Below are 25,324 nucleotides of genomic sequence, written 5' to 3' on the forward strand. Positions count from 1 at the left end.
TTTAAAAAAAAAAAAGAAAAAAAAAAAAACCAAAATTACTGAGATCTCAGCAAGATTTCAAACCATGGGTACAATAGCTTGAGATGGATTTTTCGTCAGGGTATTCAGCCCAATCAGCATCTATATAGGGCTCAACTCTAAGGTGATCATAAGGGGATAAGAGGATCCATTTTCCTAGAGCTGACTTTAAGTACGCAATATACAAAAAACTCCTTCCATATGGGAGGAATGTGTCATGCATAAACTGACTCACCAAACTCATGGCCACAACAATATCAGGTCCTTAAACTCCAGAGATTGAGGATAGGGAGCTATCTCCTACCCGAACTTTATTACTGCCTGAAGTGGGAGAATAATGGTGAAACAAGCTGGAAGAACCAATCATATGATCAGTGGCACAGGAGTTAATGATCCAAGACTGGAGACTACCAATGCATAGTGACCACCAAACAAAACACTTGAATGAGCAAAGTTGGAAACTGAAGGAGTGGCTGAATTGGCAAGAGCTGATGAAGTAGAGGCCTTTAGCATACGCTTGAAAGCCAGGTGTTCCTCCTGGGAGAGGCATATATCAGTTGTATGTGGTGTGTCAACAGTCTCAGCCTGATTGCTATTGGTTTTGGATTGACCACGAGCACGCTTTGCATCAAAATTAGTCGGTTGACCATAGGGTTTCCAACATGTGGCCTTGGTATGGTATGGCTTGCTGTAATGTTCACATTTAACAACTTCCTTGGTGGAATCGCCAATACGAGCTGCCCGATTTGAAGTAGTAGTGGAACCAATTTGTAGGGCTGATTTTTAAGTAGTGGGAGGATGGAGCATACTAGTATGACAACACTCTTCCATATGAATCAGGGCAAAAGACTATTCTAGAGTAGGGAAGGGATATCTGCTAAGGACATGGACATGAATTTGATCGTAATCAACATTCAAACCAACCAAGAAATCATATGATTTTGTTCACATGCTTGCGATAAGCAACAATGTCTGAAACACTGGTAGGTTGATAGTCTGCAAAGTGATCAAGCTCATACCACAGACTTCAAAGTTTAGCATAATATGCATAATATTTAGAGACAGAGAGTTCCTTCTTAGTAGTGGTATGAACTCTCCTACGAAGGTCATACACCTGAGCATCAATCCCTGCTTTTCCATAGGTTCCCTTGGCAGTGGACCAGATCTGAGCAGTAGTATTCAACAATAAAACCTCTAGTAATAGATTGATGCATAGAGTTGAGCAAAAATAGACATTACTAGAGAGTCATTAGTGATCCATCGATCCTTAGGGGAACCTTCTTCAGAGAGTTTTGCAAATGTGCTAGTGATGTGTCCAGTAAGCCCTCGGACAGTAATAATTTGGTAGGTAGATCTGGATCAGATGAAGTAATTAGTTCCCTCTAATTTCATAGAGCTTGCACAAAAGGGAATGTACTCATTGCAACCTTGCCCATTAAGTCCTGAAGTTGCACAGTAGTCACATTAGACATGATGGTAAAAGGAGAAATCGACTATAGGAGGGAGAAATCCAAAATCTTCAAAAGTAGGCATTAGAAAGTAACCAAACTTGGATTGAGTTGCCCTGTAGGGAGGTATTGGATCACTCCTTTGTAAATTATCTGCTTCTGGCAAGTGAATGGTGAGATCCAACAAATAGGGTTTTGAGAGAAAACCCTAATATTGGAGAAAAAAGAGAGACCATATACAAATCCTCGGTAGATGGGACCATAGGTAGGGTCGAACTCCTTTTTAGGGGTGAGTAGATGCTCATCCAAAAATCAGCTAGATCTGAAAGGGGGAATCCCAAAATCGATGAAGTCAGAGTTTTGGAGAAAACCCTGATTTCTGAAAATTGCATATGGGTAGGGTCTTCAATCCTACAAGCAATGATGGATACATCTTTTAGGTGTAGTACTTGATCTTCAAAAGCAGATTTGATGTTAATAGTAAAAAAATCAAACCCCAAGAACGGAAGAATAAAAAATCGCAGGGTAGGGAAAGTAGTACTCCAATTGCTATCTTGTACCGTTTTAGGGTTTATATCATGGAGGTAAGATGTAGAGCAGCAATTAGATTCATAAGAATCACCTCATTAGGGCTGCCCTATGAGGGATTTAGAGAGACAAAAGGAGAGAAGAAGGTGGAGGATTGGTTTAATGGAGACTTGTGATATAGAGAGAGAAGAGGGGAGGGGGCTGAAAACCTAGATCAGTATTTTTGGCTCTGATACTAGGTTAATAGCTAAAATAGGGTAAAACGCCTGAATGACCAGAGAGGTCAGTCAAGCCTTTATTTATAATAGAGTTACACAAAACAAAGTAGAAATTACAAGTTTGCCACCCCCTCTAGGCGAGTCTCATTAATTAGAGTCAGTTAGAGGGGGAAAGCCTAGGAATGCCCTTGCGGCACCCTAGTACATATTCCAACACAAGCCCTATTTCAAAAAATTTCATATCTCAGCAATCAGCCAGTCACTCCCTTGATCTTTTGGGGTTTTGTTCATCACACCTAGAAGGAGGTTCGTGAGTTGGTCAATCTTTCATATTTAACCTAAATTAGGGTCTCTTTAAAATCCAGAATTATTCTTGAATCTGAACCTGTTTGTTAGTGTTTGTTGTGCTCTTCTATTTATCCGACACCATTAAGTTGGGATAAGGCTGAGTTTGTTTGTCATTGTTGCTGTTGTTGGAGTCTTCTATTATCATCTACTGGGGTTGGTTACATCTGTGATCAGTCCGACGTCACAAAGATGATGCTTGCCACAGAACCTAACGGTGAAAAATTCAGCTTTGAACTATTGTTAGAGTCTTCTATTATCATCTACTAGGGTTAGTTACATCTGTGATCAGCCCGACATCACAAAGATGATGCTTGCCACAGAACCCAACGGTGAAACATTCAGCTGTCAACTACTTCGTAATTGAAACTTGAATAATAATTTGATTGACGAGTGAAGACAACATACCTCTACACCAAAAGACCATGGTTCATGGTCAAGGGTCCCCATTTCAGAATGCCCACGACAAAAAGGAAACATAGCACCAATTCCCATCCACCTTCCGAAAAGCTTTGGGGTTGCATTTCCAGCAAAACCCCCAATGTCGGGTCCTGATAGTGGCTGACCACTGAGGCCCTAGAAACAAAATAATAAACTTAGGAACAAAGATGAACAACATATTCATTAAAAATGTAAATCATTCTACACTTATATAAACTAATAAAAGTAAACAGAGTACAAAACTTCGGTAGAAAAATTAAATAACTTAGAGAATTTTGAATATATATATATACATATATAACTGGTTAAACACATCAAATGACACAGTTATGCCATTCTATCAAAAAAAAAATTACTTAGGTGATGCATTAAATAACTCTTTAACACTGCTTGATTAAATTGGTAGTCATAGAAATGTGCAATATATATATATATATATATGTAAGAGAAAAGAATGCATGAAGGTGCATTAGGATCACATAATCTCGAAGATTGTGATATATTAGCTATACAAAGGCATGTGTGGGCCCTTCAGGCAGCAAATCCTAGTGGGCTACGTGTGGTCCCCAGGCAAAAAAAAAAAAAATGCTTTTTGAAACCCATTCTAATTGACCTGGGCCTCCTTTTCTCTTCGATGATAAGCATGGTTTAAAGTATCTGTACGTGTCATACCATATCAGCCGATACGTATCGGTATCCATCGGTATCGGTACCATACCTACCGATACGTTATAGGGAAAAAATAAATGCATCTCGTTTTGGCTGTGTTGTATCATATGATACATACATTTGCCATTTTTTTTAAATCCAGGAAGTATCGGTACGTATCGATGTGTATTGGTATGATATGTACTGATACAGGCTATAAATGGCCATTTGGCTTGGATTTTTAGATGTGTTTGAAACAGAATTCTTCCCAAAGCTCCTATTTGTTCTTCTAAGTTAGTGCTAGCTATTTAGTGAATCATTCAAGAATGGAGAACTGATTGAAGCAACTTTTTAGGGATTTCAACTTACTAAAGTGGCTATTTAGATGATCTAAGTGATATTGAAGTTGAAGAACATCAAACTTCTGAAGAAAATCAATTTTTTTTGGTAAGTTCTTGTTCCCAACCACACTTTTTTGACAAATAATCCTTTATTTACCAATATTTTTGTAAGTGTAACATGTATTATTGTTGTTATAATTTATAACAACAAATTATGACTCATAAATGTAAATAAATTCAAGATTTGAAGAGATTAACACACTTTTTCCCAAAGTTGTGCAGAACATAGGGTCAGATAATGTTGTCCAGATGGTGACCAACAATGCTGCAAATTTCAAAAAGGCCGGTATCTTGCTTATGTTGAAGTACCCCACCCTATATTGGACACCTTCTGCAGCCCACTATATTGATTTGATGTTCAAGGACATTGGCGAAATGAACAAAGTGCAAAAAGTGGTTTTTGATGCCAAGATGCTCACCAACTTCATCTACAATCACAACTAAGTGTTGGCATTGATGAGAAGTACACGAAAGGTGACTTGATGAGGCCTGCAGCAATACGATTTGCGATGAATTATATTAAACTTGATAGTCGAAAACTGGAAGGAATGGTTGGTTAAGTCATTCACCTTTACTGAGTGATTCACTAGTAGATATGCAAACACTGAAATTGGAAAAACTATTCAAGAACTAATCACCTCAACAAAGTTTTGGGAAATGGTGGCCCGATTTACTAAGATTATGTTACCACTCCTTGTGTTTCTTAGAGCAGTAGATAGAAATAAAGAACAGACTATGGGAAATATTGTGCATTGTATGGAACTTATCAAAAGAGAAGATATATGATGACCATGCAAAGTATATTTGAAGATTATAGATCACTGATGGAAAAAGATATTGATTCAAGACATTCATCGGGCAGGTAATTTCTCAAATAAATTTAGAAGTGACTTTAGTAATTTAGTACACTCTATTGCTGACAACAAATAATATCTAACCATGTGAAACCTATTATTTGAATATGGATCTTCACTACGCTTGGAATTTAAGGTTTAAAAGTGATTTGATGCAATCCTTGAATGATATTCTAAACAAATTAATACCTAATCTTGACATGGCCAAAATGCGACGGAAGAGGTTAGTAATCTTACATATTGGTAAATATTTAATGCATAGAGTGGTGTATTAATATTTTAATACCTCTATACGTGAAGTAGTTTCGAGAGGCCACTCGAGGGTTTGCTGATCATTTAACTATACGTGCTAGAGGAACATAACGTCTTGGTAAGTTAGGTTTAATAAGCTATCCTGGTATTTCAAACTCTTAATGTTGTAGTTATCCTTGTGCAGTTGATTGGCTCAACTATGGTGGAGCGCTCCAAATTGACGCTTATTGTAATGAAAATATTATCATACACGGCATCCTCAAGTGGTTGCGAATGTAACTGGAGTACGTTCGTATTGATATACACCAAACCTCAAAATCGTCTGAGTTATGAAAAGCTGGAAAAGCTAGTCTATATGCACCATAACATGAAGTTGAAGATGAAATACTTACAATTGGAGAGATCAAGGGATGAAATTGATGTCAACCAATTGACATCATCCACATACTCAACGATGAAGTTCTAATTAGGGGATTGATTTAGGACACTGAAAGGCTTTTGGTGATGGATAAATTGGCTAAAGTTCGACGAGAAACCACACCTGATCCGTTTATATAGGACATAATGAAAGAGAAGTGAAGATTTGCTACTTGATGATGAAACACAAGCTCTCACCTCCTCGTTCATTGCTTCTTTCCACTTTGGATCAGCTAGAGCATCCTACCAATTTTTAGGAACAGAAACATACGACAAAGAGAAAACAAAAAAAAATATAAGGAGAAAGACGATCATATAAAACAATATTAGAGATGGGATGTTTAGTACATTCCTGTTGAGATTTACGAATAGCAATTAGCAAGTCAATAGTTGGATCAGAGAAAGACTTACCAATAATAGGGCATGGATCTGCAAAATAAGACTAGCTAGGCGCAGTGGTGGTAGGTTGAAGGTGATTATTTTGAACATATACTTAGGTAGCCTTGCATGGCTCCCCTTGGTCAGGAATGGACTGCTGTTGTTCCTGGCTGGTTATTCCATCTTTAAGAACCATGTCATCCACTGCCGACGGAGCAGGCAGAAACAAAGGAGCAAGCATAGGCACAATCTGAGGCACATCTAGCATATCTTCCAATAGACTCTCTGATGGGGACATCAAGACGTACAGCCGAAGGAAGAAGAAGACCCAACCTTTGTGGTTGGAGGATTAGAAAGAGGAAGAAAAAAAGAAAGAAGATGAAGGCTCGGTCCAGCCTTCCCAACGCTGGATCCAGTCCTCTCCTTCCTTTCTTTGTCAAGATTGTGTGGCCCCCACCAAATCTGATATGTAATTTTAAATCCTAGGATTTTGCCAAGATTGTGTTGCCCCCACCAAATCTGATATGTAATTTTAATTCCTAGGATTTTGCCAAGATTGTGTGGCCCCCACCAAATCTGATTTGTTAGTAGTTTTATTTCTTAGGATTTTGTTTATTTAGGTCATTGAGTTAAGTAGGAAACTAAATAACATTCCTATTTGTTTTTCTTAGGAAGCTTCTTTATTTATGAGATTATGTTCATAGATTAACCTTTTTCCTTTTAGTAACTATCCTATTATTTATGTAAGGCCATTGGCCACAATGAGAATTAATGAATGAAAAATATTGAAGGCAAAACAGCCCCCAAACCCCCCCCCCACGATTTCTCTTTCTCTCCCCTCTCCCTCTTCTCATCTCTCACTCTCGGCCTCCCTCTGTTTCTCGCCTCCTCTCTCTCACGGTTCTCTCTCTCTCATCCTCTGTCTCTCTGTTACTGCTCCTACTGTATCCACTATTGTGAGTTGTTGAAAGCTCCATCACTCAAGCAAGCTCCATCGGCAATAACAAGGATTACTACACAGCAAGCTAGATTTTCTTCATCAACCAAGGTTGGACTGCAACTCTTTATTTTGGGAGGATTTCGACTTCTTCTTTACTCCTCAGACTAGGACAGCAACAAGGTAACATTCTTTACATGTTGCAGCCCATTAACATTGAAACCAACCTATGCCCTTTTGCTTATGTCTATTTTTACCCATTGTTTTAAGACATTTCGTCACTGTTATGTTTCCAAAACCTTTGCTGATTTTTCTATTTTAGTTGGCTACTAGAGGACATTGATTGTTTGCATATCCTATTTGGTGTTTGGATTGATTTGTGCTGAACCTAACATTCGTATGACGTTTGTTCCCTTCCCCATGTCCCCACTTGAAGCTTAAGTAAGAGTTTATGTGTTTTTCCGCCTAGATTATTATTGCTTTTTGCTACTTTGTTTATTAGTCTCATTCTATTTTGCATGCTCAATCTTGTTTGCTGAGTTTCTTTTGTCCTATCTACCCAAGTCCCTTGAGTTGACCCTACCTAGTTAGTTAATCTTGTAGGAGACCTAGTCACCTAGGAACCCCCTACATCACTCTCCCCTTGAAGATAGGCGAAGTATGGATAATAAGCCTATGATTCATGGAACACAACATCCATAGTAATGAACAGACGTCTTATGGGAGGATGGTCTAGCGATACCCCTTCTAAGTAAGAGTAGCCAAGAAAAATGCAATGAATCTCCCAAGGATCAAACTTCCATGTTTTTGGTGATTTTGTGCAAAGACTACACACCCAAACACTTTGGGAAGCACAATAAAGGATGAAGAGCCCATTAACACCTCAACAAGATAGCGAGATACCAAAAGACGAGAAGGCATCCAATTTATAAGGTAGGCGGAGCAAACACAGCATCACCCCAGTATTAAGGTGGAATATGAGTCTCAAACATCAAACATCTGGTACCTCCAACAAGTGGCAATTTTTCATTTCTACAACCCCATTCTGAGCAGGAGTGTCTACACAACTAGTTTGATGTAGAATCCCTTGGTCAGCCAAGTATACCTAAAAGGTCCCATCAGTGTATTTTGTACCATTATCAGAGCGAAGAATACAAATCGTAGCATCAAATTGTGTCTGAACCATCTTATAGAACTATGTAAAGCATCACTCTTCTATCGTAACAGATACACCCAAGTGGTATGACTAAAGCAATCAATAAATGTCACAAGCGAATGGTGACCAGCAATAGAGACATGACAAGAAGCTCCCCAAACATTAGATGAATTAAAGCAAACGGAACAAAACTTCATTATCTGAAATAGGATAAACATATCTAATTTGCTTAGTAAATACACAAGCATCACAAAAGAACTTGGCTAAAATGCCTAAAGGGAGGTGACCCAAATGGCGATGCCACCGATAAAGTTTAGTTAAAGCAGAAGCAAAGGAATCTAGAATAGAGTTTTGAGTAAACAAAGCTATGGAAGATAGGTCTAGCATGTATAATACCCACCACTTTACCACTACCAATCATACATTCTGTTACCAAGTCCTGAAAGAGATAATGAGTAGGAAAGAACGTTACTTTGCAACTAAGATCCCTCGTAATACTACTGATGGAAAAAAGATTAGTAGAAAATTTTGCAAAATGCAATACAAATGACAACGATAACAATGGACTAGGTTTGATGGAACTCTTTCAAGAAACAAAGGAGAGAGAACCTTCAGCAATTCGAACTTTTTGGTTACCGAACAAAGGAGAGTAAGCATCAGAATTTTTAGGAGAGCTAGTCATATGGTTAGTGGCACCTGAGTCAATAATCCAAGAAGGTGATTTAATCGACGCACAATGGCCACAAAACGGAATACCTGAGTGTGGAGAGCAAAATCAAAGGAAGTTGACACATAGAAGTAGTTGAATCCACAAAAGAGGAAGCAATGTCAAGTTTGGCATTAACTGGCGCAGAGTCTGTAACACCTCCTGGAAGACAGAGGATTCCCTGGGAAAGTCATCAAAAACATGATAAGCAGCAATAGTGGATCGTCCCTATCCACGACCATGAGTATTGGCTGGTCTACTATATAATTTCCAACAACGGTCCCTAGTATGTTGTTCCTTCCTGTAATAATCACACTTTACAATTGAGTGACTTGAGTCCAGCAAGAAACACATACACACAAATTTTATCTTCCTTCTTTTGCAATGATAACAATACTAATTTCGAATGTAAGAGCAATGTCATCATAAAATTCTAATTCTTGGCAATCTGAGAGTAGGTATCATTGGCAGTCTTCCAGATCTTTGAAGAAGTATCCAATAAGAGGCACTTCCGAGCAATAATAGGATCAATGGAATTGATAAGATATGACACGACGAAAAAGTTGTTTGTCTCCCATCTGGTTTGAGTTTGATCACCAACAATAGGTTTTTTTGTAGCACCAGTAATGTAGCCAGAACAACCATGTGCATGAAACCACATCGGATAATTTCTCCCATCAAGTTTAATGGAGCTACGGAGGAATGAAGGGAGGCGTGGATGAGTAGTCCCTTCAGATCCAGCTGATGCAGTAGTAATGTCAAACATGTTTTCTAATCAAAAGTGGGTCGTAGACGACAACTCTAGGATAACACCTGAATCTTTAAAAACTAGAGAACATATTCCTGGTATAGGTCATCTTAAAAGTAGATCAAAAAAAGAAAAAACCCTCAGTGAGAAAGATCACATTCAGTCACCGAGGGGGAGAAGACAAGCAGAATCGACGAGGAGCGAGTAGCGGCGAGGGTCGAGTGGCACGAGGAGCGCTGGGACACTAGCGGCGGTGAAGACATTAGGGATAGGATCCTAATAGTGATCCTAGCTCTGATGCCATGTTGATTTGGGGAATTGAGCTTGTCTCATAGAAACCAGCCCATCTTTATATATAACAAGGAACAAAGAGTTTTAGAATATTATAAGGGAGCACTAAGACCCTAAAGGACTTAAGGATCCGTTTGGATTCTAAAACATTCCTAAAACCCATTATTACAACACTAAGCAACCGTCACTTACCCACCATCTTTTGACCATCCATTCCCCTACCCCATGCCCTCACCGGATTGCAATATTTTGGGTTTTCCTCCCAGCCAATTTTATGATAGTGAAGCTTCTTTATTCCTCTCAAACCCTGACATAACTAGCTCACCTAACCATTGAATCACCATATACTTTCAATCATACCAGCGGAAACCCCTCATCTTTGATCGAGTCTACCTTTAATTTTTCCTATTTCTGTTCCAGAGTCAACCCAATTACACCACTGGAAACCCCACAGCAGTCTACCATCGATCCTACCTCTAAACCCTAGTCCCTATTATTTTAGCCTAACCTAACATTTGCTCTGTTAAACCTGAACCTAAACTCTGTAGATCTTGGCATTGGAATCAATTCAAACTCTTTTGAATCTGGTTCTACATCACTGACTTTGTATTTGTAGTTGGTGTAGTAAGCCAATTTGTGCATGCTTTAGAACAAGACATATGGAGACAGTTTTCTATATCCAAAGGTTTTGGAAATCCAATCCTGGAAAGTATGTTGAAGTTGATCATTACTTCATAAAATACGAGATGGACTTTGGGTGTATTTATACACCAATTGTATAGACTAGAGATGAACGCTAACAAAAGGCAACAATTTTCAACCATTCTATACTCTTCTAGCAAGCTGGGCACGCATGGCATCTATTCCCCAACTTGATGGGGACCTTTAGAATAGTAGTTGTAACATCCAGCCTCGTACAGGGCATACTATTAATTCTATACTCAAATATATAAATTACTATGTGGGTCGCTAACCAACATAGTCTTTTGCCCCATATCTTCTTTTCTTTTCTCTGTTCCTTTTCTTTCTGCACCGACTGAAACTGGTTCTCCTCTTACCAGTTCTGGTCCGTCCCTAACAGTTTAAGAGTACAACTCTTATTTCATTAATCATTGCATGTGCCAAGACATACCTTAGATCTGGTTTCACTTCCTAAGCTGCTACGATACATTATACCAGCTGAAGAAGGTTTTTTGCACTCACAAAGTGGTCCAGCAGAAGCTTGAGGAAACTAAGGCAAAGTGCAAATAGGCCGCCAATAAACACCACAGGCATAAAGTATTTTGAGTTGCAGATGAAGTTACGGTTTTCTCAAGGAAAGACAGATTTCCAGATGATGCTATACAGAACAAAAGGATTGGACCAACAGAATCATCCAGAAGATGAATGGTAATGCCCCATTTTCTTGATCTTCATTTCTTGATCTTCCAAGTGACATTTACAGAACCGATGATGTTGCTGATCTTATTACATATCACCCATCACAATCCATTTTCAATTCAAGGACAGGTTTATCTCAAGGGGAGGGGACTGTATGTAGAGAAGATTCAGAAGTATATGAGTAAATGCCATAGAACTCAAACAAAAGAGGGAAGAGAAATATTGATCAGGCCTAGTTACCAGAGGCAGATCATGGTCCGGGTTTTCACACCAATTTGATCGTTTTAGTTATACTAGTAACTAGGATACAATTGAAGAGACAGGAGAAGGTTTGAATGATTAATGATTTAAGCATCCATAAGAAAACCCAGTAGTTCTGCGAGCTTTGGAGTTTTCCTGTTACTAGCAGCTATGGCCTATGGTGAGGGTTGAGCGTATAAAAAAAGGTTTACTAGAAAGTCTAGAAACATTTTCGTTAGGGTTAGGACTAAAGTTTTTTGACAAGGAAAGGAATGGAGGAGTTTTGAGAATATCTAGAGAAGTCATCTGTTAACTTACAGCCAAAGAACAAGTCTCAATTTCTGTTAGTTCCTATCCTCTGTTGGTCTATTTTCCAAGACTGATGGCATGAATGGTCATTTCATTCAATATAAGAGCATTTCCTGTTACGCATTTCAAGGTTTTAACAAATAAATTGTTAACCATTTCCTCATGCATACAGGTCTAACTTTCCATATGACAGCGAGAAGAAAAGAAGAAACAAATGATGCAGAAGAAAAAAAAACTACAACTATTATCCAACCAAAGCATTTTGAATAAATTATAGTAATCTAACAAAATAACAACACAAAGTACAATAAAGACACTCATATGAAGTTTTTTTGTTTTTCCTTTTCTTTTTGTGGGTGGGGGTGGGGATTCAGCATACTTTAGCAATCATCACAGACCAAATGGTTTTGTCTGGTAGTCATCATATAATATTCAATCTTAGCCCAAGGTGGATCCACTTACCAATTGAAGTACCATAGAGACACTCATATGAAGGTGCTCCCAAGTCGAAAGGTTGTCTCCAGTCCATGTTGCAGCATACCTTTGGCTACCTATAAACCCAGCTCTGGTAAGAACAAAAGGACGTCTATTCTTATTTGCCAATTCCATCCCATCCTTTGTTGACCTTGCCATCAGCATTCCATAAACCTGGAAACAACAAATGACATAGAGGGGTTTGGTTTCAAAGGTATACCATGTATTGACAGCCATCTAAACCTACAATATTGACAAGTGTTCAAGTTCGAAAGCAAATGGTATCCCATATTGAAGAATGTATGAGCCCCAGTCAAAGCTAGGGTTTTCTTTTAATTTATGGCCTTGATACTTCTAATTAATTTTAAAAGTTGGTGGTCAATATAGAGAATTCTGACTAGTTTAGGAGAGATCTTGCTGAGGACATCATACCAGCTGATCATGGATTTAAAGTATAACAGAGATGTCTTTTATTTTCTTTTTTCTTGTTTTATTTTTTTCTTTTTTATTACTATTCACTTTCATTCCCCCTCCACGAGTTGGCTGTTTCCCCTTTCTTTATGTTCTTTCCTTTGTCTTGTAGAGGTAGTTATAACTTATAACTACCCTTTGTAAACTCCCACCCCAGCCCATGTTTTGGGCTTGTTCCCCCTTTTATTGCCTCTTTTGGCCAAGCTATAAACAATGAATCATTATGAAATGAAAAGAAAGAACTCCCTCCTCTCTATGGTGCAAGTCTCTCTCTCTCTCTCAACTTTCCTTCTTGTTCTTCTTCTCCTTCTTAGTTCTCTCCCTCTCTCTCTCCCCTCATTTTCATCTCCATGAATTATGTCCCCTTTCCCCTTTATGTTACTGTTTTCTTCGCTCCCAACCCACAGCACTATACCCGTTTGTTCTCTTTATGTTTCTGCTGAACAGTGACTCTAATGGATAGATCTATATTCATATGGAAACTGGTGAACAAGTACAGCCTAAATCTGGTTGGTTCAAACTGATTCTACTTCACCATTTTTTAGTGTTCCTTACCTATTTCTTGTTTAATACTTTACACTGAAATTGTTGTTATTCTAACATGGAGTTGGCTGCCTATAACTATCTTTACGCTAGCTTAGCCTTGTTGTTTTAAGACACTTGAAATTTCCTGCATATTAATACTAGACTGAGTCATGCCTAATTCCTGACCCCTATAGCAGCTGATCAAATATTGCATAGTTTAATGTACGCAATTGTTCATTGCATTCGTTATTGTTCATTGCGATTGTTATCACTGTTAACTCTTGTATGCACTTCATGTATGCTGTTGTCCTCACCCAACTAGACAGCCTCAGGTGTATAGTGGTCTACTGTAGATAAGCTTGTTCTCCTTGTAGTTAAACTTAGTTTTCTAGGTTTAATCCTACATCAATTCTGGTATCAGAGCCTTGTTTGAGGGATTAGTTGCTGCTTGTTGTGTGCTTCTTGACCTTTAGGGCACCCTATAGTTGTTGGTAGTGAGTCCAGTGTCTTAGGTCATCCCTTGTATGTCCACCCATAGTGGTAGGGCAGATCATGTCAGCTGCTTCTAACGCCACAATCTCACCTGAACAATGGGCAAAGCTACTTCAACAGAACGAAGAAACCTTGAAAGCTCTCCAAGCTAATCAAGAATTTCTTAGAGCTGCCCATGTTGAGTTGGCAGCCAGTAGGATAGACCGGGAGGCACAAGCTGCTAACCTCCAGGCTATTGACCAAAATGTCCAAACCATTACAGCACTTGCTGCTGTAGAGACATCCATCCTAAACTCAGATGGACAGACAATGTTCATGACTCTGTACATAGGGCAGAAATTCCCAATTTCAAAAATTATATCATTCATGAGCGTCACAACCACTTTGAAGGCTATGACAGGATGGGAGATAACTTCCTAGGCAATGGACATGGCCGAGGTAGAGCCGTAGAGGTAGAGGTAGAGGTCAGGGACCAAAGTGCCCGAGACAACACCTTCCCTATGGAGATAACGATGGTATTGATTAATATGATAGGGGTAAGGATGTTAGGAAGATGGTCAAGGTAGAAGCCCCTACATATGATGGCTAGATAGATGCCAAGGTTCTTCTAGACTGGATTAGGAAAATGGATAGGTACTTTGAATTATGAAACACAAGGATTGCTTCGATCCAAAGGTGGTCTCCATTGGTCCTTATCACAATCAGGACAAAAGGATCCATTCATACCAGAGAGTTGATGGAAGCTTGATCTCCGGCATCCGCCTGAGTTATGGCCGGCATGCCCCCCTTGCCGGATAACTCCTCCCCCACAATCCATGCTGTCTCCTCTTCCCCACCCATCCTAACGCCTTCCTCGTCCCCCTCTCCTCCTCCTCCTCCTTAGGGAGTTCCCTGGAACTCTCACTTCAAGTCCTTGCCCTCCGCCCCTGCCGAAATCCTCCCCCCGGATTTTGTCCCTCCTGCCCACATTGATGGCTCCCGGGTGGCTGTATGCCCCAAGGTTGACTTTGAGGCTTCTGATAGAATAGCTCCCTTCTGGGACAATTCTAGGGGAAGCGGCCACCTTTCCATATTGTGAAGATTTCCTTGTTGAAGAAATGGTGGCCCGTTGGAATGGTTGATGTTTTCCTTCTGGACCATGGGCTATTCTTGTTCAAAATTCTCTGATGAAAATGATCACCTAAGATGTCTTGAAGGAGGGCCATGGCTCATCGGACGATCTCCCATCTCCCTCAGGCCTTGGCGCCGTCAGCTTCTTCTCAACCGTGTTGACTTCTCCACCATTCCATTGTGGGTGTCCCTTCCTGGGCTCCCATTGCATTTTTGGTGTGCTGATGGTCTGAGTGCTATAGGATCTGTTCTGGGTACTCCCATTTGTTCTGATGCTCAAACGAACAAAAAAGAAGGCTCGCGCATGCCAGAATTTGTGTTAAGGTAGATGCAGCGGCTGATCTTCCTCACTCCATCTCCATCCAAGATGGAGACGATTTGGCTTTCCAGCAGTAGATCTCGTATGATTGGAAGCCCCCCTATGCACTGGTTGTAGAGTTTTTGGTCATGAAACAACAGCCTGCCCTCAGAAGCCGCCAACTTTGGAAAGAGATGATGCCTTGCATGCGGAGCTATTGGCTTCTGCTCGTGTTCATGATCGATCCATGATGTCTCAAAATAGATCTCGTCCTCCCCATTGTCCTACGGTAAGAGGAAGAGGAAGGAGAGGCTGTGCTCGTGAGCAAAATCCCTCTAGAACCACCGCTGTTACCACTGCTACTCTCGCCGAGCATCGCTCAAACATCCCTCAGGTCGCGGACAGGGGTTTATCCGATGGTCAAAACAGGTTTGCCATTTTGGCCGAAGTGTCTGGCTGCCTTGAAGAACCAACCCTGACTGGTGAAGGCAATGTTGACGTGCGAGCTACCTCCCATGTTGGATGTGCTTTGGAAGATACCGCCAGGTCTTCTCACACCTCCTCTTCCGATGAGGACCCGAATCAATCTTCTGGCTCGGATTCCGATGAGAGCTCCTTAGACATTGATGGTGACAACTCCAGCTCTGGATTTGTAGCATCCAAGTCTCCTCTGTCGAGGTCGCCATCATCGCCTTCTCCTTTGAGGATGATCTTCCCTCTATTCTTACGGCGAGAAAGGAGACTCCTATTATGCCTCGTAAGACACATTTCCACCAATTATGCCTCGTCATCCTTATACACCGACTCCCCTCTTTCTGGGCCAACTCCACTAGTCCCTAATGATTCGACGAAGCCCACTACCTCCTTAGATGCGTCCAGACCCACCCCTTTCAGTCTCAGTGAGGCTCATATACAGGTTAGCCATCCCCTGAATCTGACCCCTCCGCCTTCTGAGCCTCTGGCCCAAGCCTAGGTCCAGCACTCGCCCCAGCAATCTTCTGTTGTTGTTTCGAACATTTTCAATTCGGGCTTGGATCCTCCGACCTAGGCCAGACTATCTTCTTCGCCCGACTACCATATCGGTCATCCCAATCTAAAGAAAAAACCCCACCGTCTTTCTACCTCCAAAAACGTTGGCCTACATTCTGATCCTAGTTGCATTATCCAACCAGCTCGCCCCTCTACCACTCCTCGACCTTATCAGAGGAGAAGTCCCTTCCAGCGCTGGAAGTTCGTGACACCCCTGTGTTGAAGATGCTGCCCCATTTCAACTATTCTTAATGTCTCAAGGCCTAGTTTGGAATTCCAAGGGCCTGAACTCCCCCTATAAGCATGCCGTTGTGTGATCTCTTAGAAAAGAATTGAGATCCGCCTTTTGCTGTTTGCTAGAAACTCATGTCAAGGATTCTGCAATGGCCAAAATTGTCTTCTCTGTCACCCCTGGTTGGCCATTCCATTCAAACCACTCCTCCCACCCCAATGGGTGTATCTGTTTCTTGTGGGACAATTACAAGCTAAATGTCACTCTCCTCTCTTCCACCTCCCAATATCTCCATCTTTTTATTTCAGACCCTGTTAACAGTATCTCCTTTTTCCTCACTTCCGTTAATGCCTCCAACAGGACGACTAACTGGGAAATCCTCTGGAATGACATCAAGCGCATTGCAAAATTAGTGTGGTTCCCTCTCTTTGGGGATCTGTGGGGATTTTAATGTCGTCAGGTACACCCATGAGAAGCAAGGAGGGGGAGCTATTGACATATATAGTGTTGAAGCCCTTAATGCATGCATTGAAGACATTTCAATTAATGACCTCAGATGGTCTGGAAATAAATTTACTTGGAACAACAAAAGATCGGGTCATACCCGTATTGCTTGCAAGCTTGATAGAATTCTTGTCAATGAGGCCTGGCTTACCAACTTCCCTTCCTCCCATGTAACCTCTGAGAACCCAAATATTTCTTCCCATAACCCCATCTATCTTTCCATCCACCCCTATACCTCCTTTGGCCCAAAACCCTTCAAATTTTTTGACATATGGACCTCCCATCCAAAGTACCCCTCCATTGTGAAAGAGGCTTGGCAGAAACTGGTTAATGCATTCTCCACCCCTCTTTTAGCCTTGGCCATAAAACTGAGAAATGTCAAGCTACCCTCAAAGCATGGAATACTAACTCTTTTGGGAATATTTCTTCTCAAGTTAATGTTTGCAGGAACAATCTCTCATTCATTCAGATTCAGTTGCAGTCTGACCCGCTCAACCACTCTTTGGCTGAAGAAGAGAAAGTTGAGTCTACAAACCTCTCCTCCCTCTTGGCCCAAGAAGAGAGCTTCCTTAAACAGAAATCCGGAATTAATTGGTTGGAGCTAGGTGTTACAAACACAACTTATTTTCATAGGTCTGTGAAAGCCAAAAACAAATTTCAACTCTATTCTCAAGCTGACTACTTCTAAAGGAATTCAGGTTCACAAAGTAGATGAGATAAAAAGTGAGGCAGTTGACTATTTCAAGAACTTGCTAAACCCAGCTTTAGCTTCTGGTTCTTATATTCCAAATGGCATATTAGATAAACCCATTACTAGGGCTATGTTTGACATGCTTACATCCCTACTGATGAAGATGTCCAAGCTTCCATCCTCTCCCACAAGGCAAAAAAGGCCCCAGGCCCAGACGGATTCAGTATAGGATTTTTTTCCTCGTCTTGGGACCTCATCAAAGAGGACTTAATCAAGGTTGTTAAAAGCTTCTTCTTCAATCCAAGTCAGATCAAAGGAAATAGCCACACTTTCCTCTACCTCATCCCTAAGAAAGAGGGTGTTGATACTATGACAGATTTCAGGCCAATCTCATTATGCAATCTTCTATATAAGTTCATTGCCAAGATCCTCGCAAACAAAATTAAGCTGGTGGTTAACTCTTTGGTCAGTAACAACCAATCGGCCTTTTTCCTAGGCAGGAGCATAAGGGACAACATTATTCTGTGCCATGAAATTGTTAGAGGATTTGAAAGGAAATCGCACTCTCCAGCCGCCCTTATGAAATTGATATCCACAAGGCCTTTGATTCCCTTAAATGGGATTATGTTATCTCGGTCCTTAATGGCATGGGATTCCCTCCTAACTTCTCCAATTGGATTCACCACTGCATTGCCTTCCCTCCTTTCTTGGTTCTGGTGAATGGAAGTCCGACAGGATTTTTCTCCTCTTTTGTGGGAATCAGATAGGGATGCCCCTTCTCTGCTTACATCTCCTGCTTAGCTATGGAAGTCCTCTCCAGAAGTCTGCAATATAGAAATGCAACCCTAAAACGGGGCAAAAGATAATGGAAAAACAGAACAAACAATGCACACAGACTTACGAGGTTCGACAAGGTTGTTTACGTCCTCGGTGAGATGAGATCCTACTTCACTATCAATGGAGAATAGGGTTACAGCACTCGTCCCTCACACCTCACAGTATTGCTTGCATTACCGAGAAAGAAACCCTCATTATGAATATATAGCGAAAAACCCTAATCCGGAAAGTACAAAACTGCCCTCAAATAAAAAATTTGAGCAGGAGGTTACGCCCGCTACACCCCCACTATTCAAGAAGTCCTCCTGCCCCCTTGTAACCCCCACGGCCTGCTAACCGACTAGCGGGACCACTATCCTACCTGTCGAGGCACTGCACCAATACTCCCTGGATTAAACTGTGACGGAATACAAGATGTCGTACACCAACAATCTCCACCTTGGCTTAAATTCTATCGAGCCTCCTGTAAAGATAACCCGTAGACGTCTTCATCCTCGTACCTCATCAGAGGTACAAACCCGAACCTATTTGGTGAGACCCTCATATTCAACAATGAGTAATATTAATCAAGTCCAAACAGGACTCGAACTTCTCTGTAGTAACTGGCTTGGTAAACATATCTACAGGATTGAGATCTGTATGAATTTTTCTCAAGTGAATATTGCCTTCTAACACGACTTCCCTAATGTTATGAAATCTCACATCAATATGCTTTGTCCTTGCATGAAACACCTGATTCTTTGCAAGATGTATGGCACTTTGACTCTCACAATATAACACTGTACCTCCATACTCCAACCCCAACTCACGAACCAATCCAGCCAACCAGACTCCTTCCTTAGCAGCCTCAATTGCCGCCATGTACTCTGCCTCTATAGTGGACAATGCAATTGTAGACTAAAGCATCACCCTCCATGATATAGGTCCACTAGTCAATGTAAATACATACCCTGTAGTAGACCTCCTCCTGTCTAAATCACCAGCATAGTCAGAATCAACATAACCCGCCAACTCTATGGAACTTCCCTTACCACTAAACATAACACTTATATCTTTAGTCTTACTCAAATATATGAAGATCCACTTAATTACATTCCAATGCTCCTTCCCTGGATTACTCATGTATCTGCTAACAAAACTGAGTGCATGAGACAAATCCGGCCTGCTACAAACCATAGCATACATGAGACTCCCAACTGCGCTAGCATAGGGGACCTGAGACATCTGATCCACTTCCTCATGTGCTGTAGGGCATTCCCTTTCAGATAACTTGAAGTGGCTGGCTAATAGAGTACTAACGGGCTTAGCCTTTTTTATATTGAAACGCTCTAGCACCTTTTCAATATACCTCTCTTTTGAGCTACCCAAAGTTTACCTGCATTTCTATCTCTAAGGATTTTCATGCCAAGGATCTCCTTAGTAGCACCAAGATCTTTCATCTCAAATTCAACACTCAACAAAGACTTCAAAGAGACTATATCATGTTTATTCTTTGCAACAATGAGCATGTCATCAACATAAGCACAACTATTATACTCACTTCTTGTGTAGCCAATCTTCATCATGTGGAAATCAAAACGCTTGTACCACTGCCTAGGAGATTGCTTAAGACTATAAAGCGATCTCTTAAGCAGACAAACATGATCTTCCTTTTCTTGCACCTTGAAATCTTCAGGTTACTCCATGTAAATCTGTTCTTCCAAGTCACCATGAAGATATGCAGTCTTCACATCAAGTTGTTCAAGCTCCAAATCATACATGGCTACCAAAGCAAGTAGTACCGGATCGAAGTGTGCTTCACCACTGGAGAGAATATTTCATTGTAGTCTATCCCCTCCTTCTATGCATAGCCCTTGGCTACAAGTCTGACCTTATACATTTCACACTCCTTAGATACTGCCTCTTTCTTACGACTTTCTTACAAAAGACCCATTTACACCCAATGATTTTTCTTTCCTTGGGTTTTTCCACAATCTCCCAAGTTTTGTTCTTCTGTAAAGACTCCATTTCCTCCATCATAGCTGCCATCCATTTTTCATGTTATGCATCACGTAAAGCATCATGGTAAGAAGATGGATCACATGTACCTACAGTGAGGGCATAGGCAACCATGACCTCAAAACCCAATGATTTTTCTTTCCTTGGGTTTTTCCACAATCTCCCAAGTCTTGTTCTTCTGTAGAGACTCCATTTCCTCCATCATAGCTGCCATCCATTTTTCATGTTCTGCATCACTTAAAGCATCATGGTAGGAAGATGGATCACATGTACCTGCAGTGAGGGCATAGGCAACCATGTCCTCAAAACCCGTATCTCACAAGTGCCATGTGAGTATGCTTCCCTTTACCCTTTACCATAGTATAGGGAACTTCTACTGTTTTCTGTTATCCTGGTAAGTCTCTGGTTGACTCATTCTCTCTTGTTTTTGACTCACCTAACTCCACCTGCATAGTAGAACCTTCTTTATTTTCATCAACTACTTGTGAACTGCAATTTGACTTCATATGAGATTCATCAAGCACAACATGCCTACTAACTACAACTTTCTGTGAACTTAGATCCCACAACTTGAATCCCTTTATGCCTTTCTTAAAACCAAGAAAGATACACTGCTTAGACTTTGAGTCTAGCTTGAAACGCTGCTGACTCTCTACATGCGCATAGGCTGGACAACCAAATATTTTTAGAATTGAATAATCTACTGGTTGTCCTGTCCATACCTCTTCGGGAATTTTACAATCAATCGCCTTTGATGGAGACCTGTTGATGAGGAAACATGCCATATTCACTGCTACTGCCCAAAATCTCTTGCTCAACCCTGCATTCAGCCTCATACTCCGAGCTCTTTCTAAAATTGTCCTGTTCATTCTTTCAGCTACACCATTTTGCTGTGGTGCCTTTGGATCCATAAAGTGACGAGTAATCCCTTAAGCTTTGCACAATTCTAGAAACGGCTTGTACATATACTCCCCTTCATTATTTGTTCTCAAATACTTAATTTTCTTTCATGTCTTCCTTTCTACCTCAACCTTCCATTCCTTAAATTTAGTGAACACCTCACTTTTATGCTTCATAAAGTAGATCCAAACTTTCCTTAAGTAATCATCAACAAAGGTCACGAAGTATTCTGCCCAACCTTTAGATTTTGTTGTTGAAGGACCCCATACATCGCTGTGTACATAATCAAGCACCCCTTTACTCTTATGTTTTGCAGTTTTAAAACTAACCTTGTATTGTTTTCCGAATACACAATACTTGTAGAAGTTTAGTTTACAAGTTTTCACTCTCTTCAATAGTTTCCCTTTATGAAGCTCCAACAATCCCCTTTCTCCCATATGCCCTAGCCGTATATGCCATAGATAAGTATCATCTATATCAAATCCTGCATCTGTAGTCACAGATGCTCCACCTGTAACAGTTCTCCATATGAGTCTGTAAATGTTTCCTGTTAGCTATCCTTTGACTCCTTTCATGACAACTATAACACCCTTAATAACTTTGAGAACTCCACCTTCTGCTATGTACTTGTAGCCATTTGAGTCAAGTGCCCCCAAAGATACTAAGTTTTTCCTTAATTCTGGTACATGTCTCACATCTGCTAAAGTTTTTACCATCCCTTCAAATATCTTGATTTTGATAGTGCCTATCCCAACGGTCTTGCACATAGCATCATTCCCCATTAGGACAGACCCACCATTATATAGTTGATATGTGTCAAACCAATCCTTATGTGGACACATGTGATATGAACATCCATAATCTAAAATCCAAAAATCAGAATGTTGATTCTTACCTGATGATAAAGAGAGTACATCTCCATCTGAACTATCAGCATGCTAGCTTCCTCAGATGCCTTATCTACACCTTTCTTCTTCAAGTCCACCTTCCTCTTTAAGCACTCTTCAGATGACCTTCCTTCTTGCAATAGTAACAAGAAACCTTTGTCTTTGCCCCTTTTGATTTTAATCGACTCTTCCCAGATCTCTTCTGATTTGATCTCCCTCTTTCCTGCTCCTTGTCACCTCTGAAAAAATCTTCTCCTTAAGATTTCGTACTACTAGCTTTCTTCCTTGTATCATTGGACATGAGAGCAGCCACGACTTCATCCATCTCAAGGGTCTCATTCCCGTACAAGAGAGTCGTTACCAGGTGATCATACGATTCTGGGAGCAACGAATAGTTTAAAGTATCTCCGATACCGATACGATACCCTTCGCTACGTATCTTAAATTTAGCCGACCGATATGATACACACCGATACGATACATGGAATTTTTAAAATCCTTTTGTATCGATATATATCCTACGATACATACTGATATACACCACTACACCATCGATACGTACTGATACTCTATAGAAAATATAAAATCGAGGTGAAATATACGTTTCGATATGTATTGGTACGTATCGGTGAGTATTTATATGTATCGATTGGTATGTATCGATGAGTATCAGTATATACTGATACAGTGTGCTACGGTTATATAATGGCCAAGATGGATATTTTTTCTGAAAACACGATATTTTGAGGGGTTTTTGTTCCAAAATTGCTATCAACCATATCTCTCTTTAACTAAAGTGGAAATCAAGGTTGGGAACAAGGATTTTACATTTATGGGACAACTACAAACCTTGAATTCTTAGTGTGATACCCTCAATTTAGTGTTTATGCATAATACATGTTATTAATAGCTTTTTTTAACAAATTTTTATGCAAAAGTGTTTAAAAGGTGTTTCATATCCATTTATGTGCATATCTTTAGCGTATCTTAGTGTATCTTCGATACGATACGATACCCTCCGATACGTATCTTAATTTTACCGACGATAGCAATAGTAACGTTGTCTTCATCCTCCATCTTAACCTCCAGGTTTGCAAGTTTACTTACGATATGATTGAACGTGTTAAGATACTTTAACAAATCCATACCTTCCTCCATCTGTAGAGAATACAATTGCTTCTTCACGAACAACTTGTTCATTAAGGACTTCGTCATGTATATGCTTTCAGGTTTCGCCCATAACTGCGGTGTAGATTTGATACCCATAACATATTGTAGGGCATCATCAGAAATATTCAATCAAATAGCACTTACTACCTTTTCCTCCATCTCTTCCCAATCTTCGTCAGTAATTTTTGCAGGTTTCTTTGACTTCCCCAACAAAGTTTTCGCAAAACCCTGTTGTATCAGAAGATCCGTCGTCCTTTGATGCTAGAGGGTGAAATTGTTCTTCCCATTAAACCGCTCGATATTATACTTGACATTCGATCCCTTCCCTGCCATCATGATAGTAAACCCTAGAAAATGGAAACCTCGAGCTCTAATACCAATTTATAGAAATGCAACCCTAAAACGATGCAGAAGACAATAAAAAAAAAGAAACAATGCACACAGATTTATGAGGTTCGGCAAGATTGCCTACGTCCTCGGTGAGATGAGATCCTGCTTCACTATCAATAGAGAATAGGGTTACAGCGCTCGTCCGTCACACCTCTCAGTATTGCTTGCATTACCGAGAAAGAAACCCTCACTATGAATATATAGCGAAAAACCCTAATCTAGAAAGTACAAACTTCTCTCAAATAAAAAATTCTAGCGGGGGGTGCATAGAGGGGGGCCTCTTGCCCCCTTGCAACCCCCACAGCTCGCTAACCGACTAGCAAGACCGCTATCCTACCTGTCGAGGCATTGCACCAGTACTCCCTAGATTAAACTGTGACAGAATACAAAACATCATACACTAACATGCAAGTGGCCACGGATCAGAAACTCATTTCTACCATTACCAAGTGTAAAGCTATGAAACTCACCCACCTTGCTTTTGTAGATGATCTAATGATATTCTCCAAAGCGGACTCTTCCTCTCTTCAAAGCATCATGGGTAGCCTAAACTAGTTCGCTGCCTTGTCCAGTCTTAGAATCAATCCGGCCAAGTCCCTCCTATTTTTAGCGGGGGTTTCTGACATAGACAAAGCATCTCTGGTCCTTCAAACTGGATTCACCTTAGCGAGGCTCCCAGTGATGTATCTTGGTCTCCCTCTCATTCCAGCCAGGCTCACCATTCATCACTGTTCTCTTATGCTCGATCTCATCAGAAAGCACCTTCATCTCTGGAAAGGAAAGCTCTTATCCTTAGCTGGAAGGCTTGTGCTCATCAGATCTGTGCTGCAGGATTCCTACATTTACTGGTCCGGTATATATGGCCTCCCGAAATCTATTATCTCCAAGATTGAATCCATTTTTGTAGGGTTTCTTTGGAAAGGAAGTGAGTGTACTAGATTCCTTCGCCCCATCAGTTGGGCTGCCATTTGTCACCCCAAATCTGAAGGAGGCTTAGGGTTAAGAAGGATCAAAGATGTCAATCTTGCTGGAATCATCAAACTGGCTTGGAAAATTGTTTCTAAACAGAAGAGTATATGGGTCAACTGGGTCTATTTGAGCCTTCTCAAGTCGGACTCTTTTTGGACTTCTAAAATTCCTGTTGATGCTTCTTCGGTTTGGACAAAAATCATGGGAATCAGACATACTATCTCTTCAGCCATCTCTTCCCAAATTAAAGATGGAACCAAAACTCTCCTGTGGCTTGACTCTTAGCACCCCAAAGGCATTCTCTTCCATATTATTAGTGCCAGAAATATATACAACTTGGGTTTATCCAAGTTTGCTCTAGTGTCGGATATCATTTCTTCGGGCAACTGGTCCCCCCAAGACAATCCATGCCCCAGCAAACAGACATATGGAACTCACTAGCCTCTTATTCAGGCATCTCATAGGCATGAGCAAGATTCCATTCTTTGGCTACCAGCTGCCTCTAAGCTATTCTCTTCTAAGGCTGCTTGGGACTTTATCAGGATGCATAGGCCAGTCTCTCCTTGGCACAGACTCATATGGTTCCCACATCACATTCCCACAGAGCTTCACGGCCTAGAGAGTCTTCACCA

At 40.6% G+C, this 25,324-nt stretch overlaps 1 protein-coding gene across 2 annotated transcripts in view; it reads right to left on the reverse strand.

Moving 5' to 3' along the window:
• The window catches only part of LOC122070590 (alpha-glucosidase 2), a 156,834-nt gene that overhangs the window by 58,075 nt on the left and 73,435 nt on the right, over positions 1–25,324 (reverse strand). For both annotated transcript variants that reach the window (XM_042634788.1, XM_042634787.1), the window contains exons 11-12: positions 12,178–12,363; positions 2,966–3,133 (exon numbers count right to left, since the gene is read on the reverse strand). In XM_042634788.1, coding sequence (XP_042490722.1) covers positions 2,966–3,133; positions 12,178–12,363 — 354 coding nt within the window. The remainder of the gene's footprint in view (positions 1–2,965; positions 3,134–12,177; positions 12,364–25,324) is intronic.

The sequence above is a fragment of the Macadamia integrifolia genome, unplaced genomic scaffold, assembly GCF_013358625.1.
Source record: "Macadamia integrifolia cultivar HAES 741 unplaced genomic scaffold, SCU_Mint_v3 scaffold951, whole genome shotgun sequence".
In the NCBI taxonomy this organism is placed as follows: Eukaryota; Viridiplantae; Streptophyta; class Magnoliopsida; order Proteales; family Proteaceae; genus Macadamia; species Macadamia integrifolia.